The following is a 6,265-nucleotide window of genomic DNA, read 5'->3' on the forward strand; positions in this document are numbered from 1 at the left end:
TGGAAAGTAGAGATCGGGTGTGTGCTTTATTTACTGTATCCCTTGATGCTATATTTTAAGCTAATAGAATCCATCTTTTATATCGAATAAATATATACGTGTGTTGAAAAGATTCAATACTTGTATATAAGAGCATCTACAGCCGGAACTCTCAATCCCACGTCATACGTCCGGGCGGGCCGCCCGGTCACTGCTTGGTCACGATTTTTTGACCCAAACGGGCCCCTCAAATGATCCTTAAATGCCTGGACTGACCGGCACCCCCATATCCAGCCCAAATATGGGGCGAATATGGGGCGCCCGAACGCGCGCGTGCACGCCCGCTATGTCGGACCTGACAGCCCGACCCCACCCCAATTGCACCAGATCCACCAAACCCTTCCTCCTCCCGCCGCCATCCAACCATTCCCCGCCCGGACCCTCGCTGGCCTCCACCCTTGCTCCCTATCCTCACCTCCGGTCCCGATCCACCGCCAGAGATGTTGTCCAGCCCGACCCACACCGCCGCGACGGAGACGCGGTTCGCCTCGTCCGTCAGCGGCGACTTGCAAGGCGGAGAATATCGCCCATAAGTTGCGGCGACGCCGGCAGCGAGAGAGGGAGGCGGCGACGGCTTCGCGGGGAGGTTCAGACGTGGTGGAGCAGCTGTCTCCTCCGCCGCGCCCGGATCCCCACACCCCTTCGCTTCGAGCGCCTACGCGGATTATGTTGTCCGACCCCCTTGGGACACCGGATGATCTGACTGCTGGCAGGGCCATTCCGGACAACTTTTTGCCCATGCAGATGCCGACGGTCGACGTGTGTGACTCACCGCAGCTCGTTTGGGTGCGGATGAGCATGGGCTCCGGCAGTGCCCGAGCTGCCCTCAACATGTTCGACGGAATGACCGAACAAGAGTTGGTGCGTTTTCTTTGCTCTTGTCCGATCATATTTTAACATAGACAACTAGTTCATTTTGCTCATGATGAATGCTTGCAAATCTTAATCATGTAGGAGGTGTTCTTGTCGAACATGAACAATGACAATGAAGATCCGACTGAAATGGAGTATGAATTGGAGGCCACCACCGCATTTAAAGTGGAGACAACAACCGATCCCAACCCGAGCAAGAAGAAGAAGAAGCCGAAGGCAAGAAGTCTGGCATTATTAAGATTTGAGGATATCTTGTTGTTCAAAGCTTGGTTGGCCACAATGATGGATCCAATATGCGGCTCCGAGCAAAAACACCTATTGGAAGAAGATTTGGAAGGAGTATCACGAGAAAAAGGAGTATGTGGAGCCGGATCCTATCGTGACCACACGCAATGTGGCATCTCTCCAACATCGTTGGGGGATCGTTCAAGGAAAAGTGAAAAAGTACGTCGGCTACTACTCACAAGTGACCAAACGCCCTCAAAGTGGGATGGAAGTCGCAACTCACGTAGGCTCGATTGCCTCATCTAGTCGTCCATTGTATATGCTTCTTGTGTTTGAATTCTCGTGCTCATACATATGTTGTTTGCTAGACGGCGGTGGCGGCCACTTTGTATCACGAGGTGGAGAAGAAGCCATTTGCTTTTAGCCATTGATGGGTCATATTGAATGGCAAGTTGAAGTGAAACCAACTTATGACCGACCTCAAGTCTTGCAAGAAGAGGAATGATGGCTCAAGCTCCACCCAATCAATTGGGTTGGATGATGAAGTGGACGATGTCCTCGTGATGAATGAGGAAGCCACCGTGCCAAAGGACAACCGCCAAGTCATGGGAAACAAGTGGAAGAAGGCATGTGCCGCCCGTGATGCCGCGGCTACCAAAATGTCGTTCACATGGACGGGCATTTTTTCGGTGAGGGAGAACAAGGAGGAGAGGTACAAGCTCATGTTGGATGCGCCAAAGGAAAGGATGAAGTGGGACCGAAAGAGGGCGGAGAAAAAGCTCGAAAATGAGAGGAAGAAGATCGAGTTGGAGAAGCAACAAGCGACGATCAAATGTGAGCTCGAGAAGGCCAAGACATTTGGCGACATAGAGCTTGAGAAGGAGAGGTTGCAACTCGCTTGGGACGCGGAAGATGCAAGGATCATGTTGGCGGACTACACCCTCTATGATGAGCATGCGAAGAAGTGGCTTACAGACAAGAAGATGAAGATCAACAACCGCAGAAAGTACGCGGCGGCGAGGGCGGTTGCGGCCCGGATTCAGACGAATGAGGCAACCCGGATGCATGCGGAGCAGGCAGCCTGGATACAGGCAGAGCAGGACGCATTCCACTCGGAGCAGGCGGCCAGCTAGTGATCCGAGGCTATCTGTCACGCTTGGAAATTGATTTCATTTTTTCATGTCCGGTTTATTGAATTATGATTTGCTTTGTTTTATTTCGATTTTTGGTATCCGGGCAGTTTTGTACCGTATGATTGACGTGCATGAATTGCATGGATTTGAGAATCATATGGCGTCTGTATTTTTTTAGAATATGTTGTCTGTATTAATATCTCTGAAAAAAATCTTATACTCTCGCCGTCTCATAATATAATGTAAATGCGTTTTTAGCACTAATCTACGAGTGGTTAAAAGCAGTGCTGCTGTTAGATCACCAGAAGGAGCAAAGACGCAACCTAGAAACAGAGCACGGCACTCTCCGCATTGCCGGCCACATCCGCGGCACGAGGTTTACCGCCATGAACCGGCTGCCGCATCCGAAGCGGGCTAGCAGCGCCATAAGAGAGGGGAAGAAATGGGCAGGCACGGCATTCATCGCCCCTGCTTTGGCTCGCTGCATGCTCGATCGACGACGATAAGAAAGTTGGGCGAGCCCCGCGACAGCGACCGCATGTCAAACTGTAACGCCCGCATGCAGCTACGGTAGTAGTTTCTCTGAAGAAACTGGGCACGGCCTGAAGCTCGGTGAAGTATACAGAGCTGAAGAGCGACGGGTGGCTGCAGGAAGAACACGCGACGCAGCGTGAGATCCAGCGAGGAGAGGAGAGGAGACGAGACGGATGGTAGAGGGGACTAAAAGCGACGTGTAACCTACCCAGCTTTGGTGCGGCGCGGCGTGCGTTTCGCTCTAACCGCCGGGCTGACAGCGAGCATACGTAGCGTAAGGTAGCACCGGCCCCGGCCAGCAGAGCACGCAACAGACGGCTTAAGGCGGAGAGAAGCTAAGCTCCAAGGAAGATTCAGTATACTGACGGGGGTTCTCATCGCCACAGATAATAAAAACTTTGAAGGGCAGCAGTATTAGGATCGGCAGGAGAGGTGCCTGTATGATATCTGCACCGTGTCTCACACACACACACACTGTAACTGATCGTTCCGCTATATTAATAATCACTTAAAATATCGATGAGATATGCTAATCAGTGCCAGCGATATTAGAGGAATCACATCACACCGCCCTAGAGGCAGAATATGACACAAGAAACTCGTCCCTTGGTAGTAGTAGAGCCTAATTACAGAGACTGTTAGCTTCAGAGCTGAGAGCTATAGCTTCACTCGCCACCGCTTCCGTCTTCTTGATTCTTCCTATGTACAGACCGTCAATCCTTTTTTTACTTCAGCGGCGCCGGCTAGAACTCCATTTTCATCTGGCCTGCCTGCAGATCACCTGCTTTCAAGTCCGTTCAGTGACGATGCCATCATCGACGGTAGCGACGATTTCGAAAGACAAATCGCGGGCTTTTAACTAACCGTGGAAGCTCTCTGCCGAGACCCCGTTATCCTGGCTCTGCCTGTTGGTGTCCACATGAAAAACGCTCTGGAGATCGTCCTCCCAGAAATTCCTCTGCTGACAGACGCAACACAAAACTAAACTGTATCAGGATAAGGTCTATAACGATTCTTTCGTCAAGCGACGCGAAGAGCCACGAAATTCTGAAGGCAAGAATGATCACCTGCTGCAGGTTCGTGCTGGCCGTGGCCGTCCCATCTTGGAAGGCGTACTGCGCTGCTGCGTTGGTGGCCTGGGACAGAGCCAGGTCCAGCTGATTCAGGGTGCACTGGCTCTCCATGCTGCTGGGCAGGAAGGACTGGAAGACGTCTCCTTGGTCGCTGAACGGGAAGGCCGAGCTGGAGCTCTCCAGCGAGAACACCGAGCTCGCCGATGGGCCGTACATCTGCATTCGACAGGGACAAGGTGAGTAAGTAACCAACGACTCGTTACGGCGCGATGGTGATGATGAAGAGCAGGGGTGGGTTTTGAGCTCACGTCTTTGTGCAGCAGCGTGGGCAGGTTGCTGAAGTCGAGCGGGTTCACGGTCGCGAGCTTCATGGAGAGGAACTGAAGCAACGGAAACAGAGGAGGAGTTGATCAGAATTCAGAGCGCATCGGATGGTTTCAGCAGGCCCACGCTCTTCTTACCTCGACTTGCCGTTGAAGCGACTGCACGTAGTTTATGATCTCATCAAGCATCAGTGCCTTGCCAATCACCTAAAGGTCACGCACAAAATTTGGCCAGTTTAATTGATAACCTTGTACACAAAGACTGTCTTCTATATATTACAAAAGAAATGTTCATCAAGATTATCATGTGCTTGTTTTTTCTCTCTTTCTGATTTATCATTGTGAACTAATAAATGACTAATTACCTTGTTGCATCCTGGAACGAGGTCCTGGAGGAATTTCATCCGCTGGCTGATCCGCTCTCTCCTCACCTGTGAGCGTCCAAGGGAATTCCGTTACGGAGGAGTTGGACAAACCGAAGCAACAGCATGCTACTAGAAGGAAGGAGAGGCAGCATGATCAGGAGTTCAGGACTGTACCCGCTCTGCGAGGCTGTGGCTGTCAGTGGCCTGGCCTCTCCTTGCCCGGACATGGACGTAGTCCTTGGGGGGCTCCGCCGGCTTGGCATTCTTCCCCTTGCCGCCCTTCCTCTGCTCGCCGTCCTCCACCGAGCTGTCGCTCCCGGCCTGCTCCGCCTTGGGCTTCACCTTCTTCTCGGCGTCGCCCGTCCTGCACCTCTTGCCGTCCGCCTCCTTCTGCTCCCCGACCTGCAAGGCACAACACAATTGACGCGGCTTGGTCAGCGTCAATGGCGGGCGAGTCCCCCAATTGGCGAAGAAAGACAGAGCCAAGCTCTGCTCACCTGGCAAGAGGTGCTGAGGGAAGGCTCCTTGGCCTTGCCTTTGCCCGCGGGCGCCTTCCTCTTCTTGGCATTGGCGTCCTTCATCGCCGAGGCAGGGTCGGACACGGAGGACGCCTCCCGCGAGCCGCCGAACTCGCCCGGCGGCGGCATCCCGAAGAGGCCCGGCGCGAAGTGCTGGCCGTTGAAGCTGGACAGCCGCGCCGCCCGCTCCGCGAACCCCGGGTCGCCGCAGAACTTGTCCAGGCAGTCCCCGCCCGCCGCCACGGCGCCGTCCAGCACGCCGAAGTCGAGCATCGGCGACGAGGTGAGGAGGCTGGTAATGTAGTCGCCGCTGCCGCCGCCGCCGGCCCTGCCCTCCATTGCCGCCGCAAGAAACGGAGCCGTCCAAGAACCGCCGCGCAAGCTAGCCGAGGCGCGTCGTTCCTTTACGCGGAGAATCGAGAGAAGCCGGGGACGCGGCACTTATAGGAGAATGGCGAAGAGGTGGAGGAGGAGGAGGAGGAGGAGGAGGCTTGGGGGCGAAGGAGGAGGAGGAATGGATGCTGGAGGGGCAATTGGGAGGGTCAAAGTGGCGGTGATGCCCCGCGGCAGCTGGAAGTGGAAGAGGGCTTTAATGGAATCCTGTTTCGATTTTGGGATGGGGAGGAGGATGCCTTTCCGCTGCCGGGGCCCTTTTTAAGCTCATCACCCCGTCCGCCGGCTCCGTAATGACCGGTGGCAGTAATTCTGTTCCTGGTTGGCCCGGCGGCGGTCTCGCTCTCCTTCTCGTTCTCGGTCGACGGAGGGCGGGCTTTGGCTTGGCCGGCCGCGGCTCCGTTTAGGATTTTTCGCATGGATTTTCGCTGGATTTCTAGTGGGAAACATGTGGAATTTCAAATTTTGTGTCCACTCCCGTCATGTGATGCAGAGTAAATTACAAGGAACAACCAGTGCCAAGTAGTATTACATTTTGTGTTTTTACGACAGAAATAAATATTTTTGAAGGGTAGGAAAATTAAAATTAAAACAGGGTATGGCTGGTCTCATCTCGATTTAGAGGAGTATAAACCGCCGAATATTCTTTAGAGGAGTACATTTGCTCCTTTAGAAAGTGTCTTTTCTAACCCATACCCTAAACTCAACGCAGTAAAACTAACATTTGCATGTGTACATTTCGTCAAACAGTTGTTATATGCCTTCGCGGTGAGCGGTGACGATGGTGAC

General features: G+C 53.4%; 1 protein-coding gene across 2 annotated transcripts; it reads right to left on the reverse strand.

Annotated features, from left to right (window-relative positions):
- Positions 1 to 3,279: 3,279 nt before the first annotated feature.
- Positions 3,280 to 5,801, reverse strand: LOC123151798 (transcription factor BHLH094). Of its 2 annotated transcripts, none has more exons than XM_044571445.1 (8): positions 5,063 to 5,801; positions 4,740 to 4,967; positions 4,566 to 4,631; positions 4,339 to 4,407; positions 4,186 to 4,257; positions 3,872 to 4,093; positions 3,669 to 3,762; positions 3,280 to 3,585 (listed from the first exon to the last, which is right to left on the reverse strand). In XM_044571445.1, the coding sequence occupies exons 1-8, from the start codon at positions 5,420 to 5,422 to the stop codon at positions 3,548 to 3,550; spliced, it is 1,149 nt and encodes a 382-aa protein (XP_044427380.1). In that variant the 5' UTR covers positions 5,423 to 5,801; the 3' UTR covers positions 3,280 to 3,547. The 2 variants fall into 2 exon arrangements, with proteins under 2 accessions (XP_044427380.1, XP_044427379.1); XM_044571444.1 differs by having other exon boundaries at positions 3,669 to 3,765; positions 5,063 to 5,799.
- Between the last annotated feature and the right edge of the window lie 464 nt (positions 5,802 to 6,265).

The sequence above is a fragment of the Triticum aestivum genome, chromosome 7A (genome assembly GCF_018294505.1).
Source record: "Triticum aestivum cultivar Chinese Spring chromosome 7A, IWGSC CS RefSeq v2.1, whole genome shotgun sequence".
Lineage (NCBI taxonomy): Eukaryota > Viridiplantae > Streptophyta > Magnoliopsida > Poales > Poaceae > Triticum > Triticum aestivum.

Bases quoted from the DNA above. Each gene is read 5' to 3' on its own strand.
- LOC123151798 (XM_044571444.1), bottom strand. From the start codon at position 5,422: ATGGAGGGCAGGGCCGGCGGCGGCGGCAGCGGCGACTACATTACCAGC. The intron at 4,968-5,062 runs GTGAGCAGAGCT...TGTGCCTTGCAG, and splicing joins CCCTCAGCACCTCTTGCCAG to GTCGGGGAGCAGAAGGAGGC. The intron at 4,094-4,185 runs GTGAGCTCAAAA...TGTCGAATGCAG, and splicing joins CCACGCTGCTGCACAAAGAC to ATGTACGGCCCATCGGCGAG.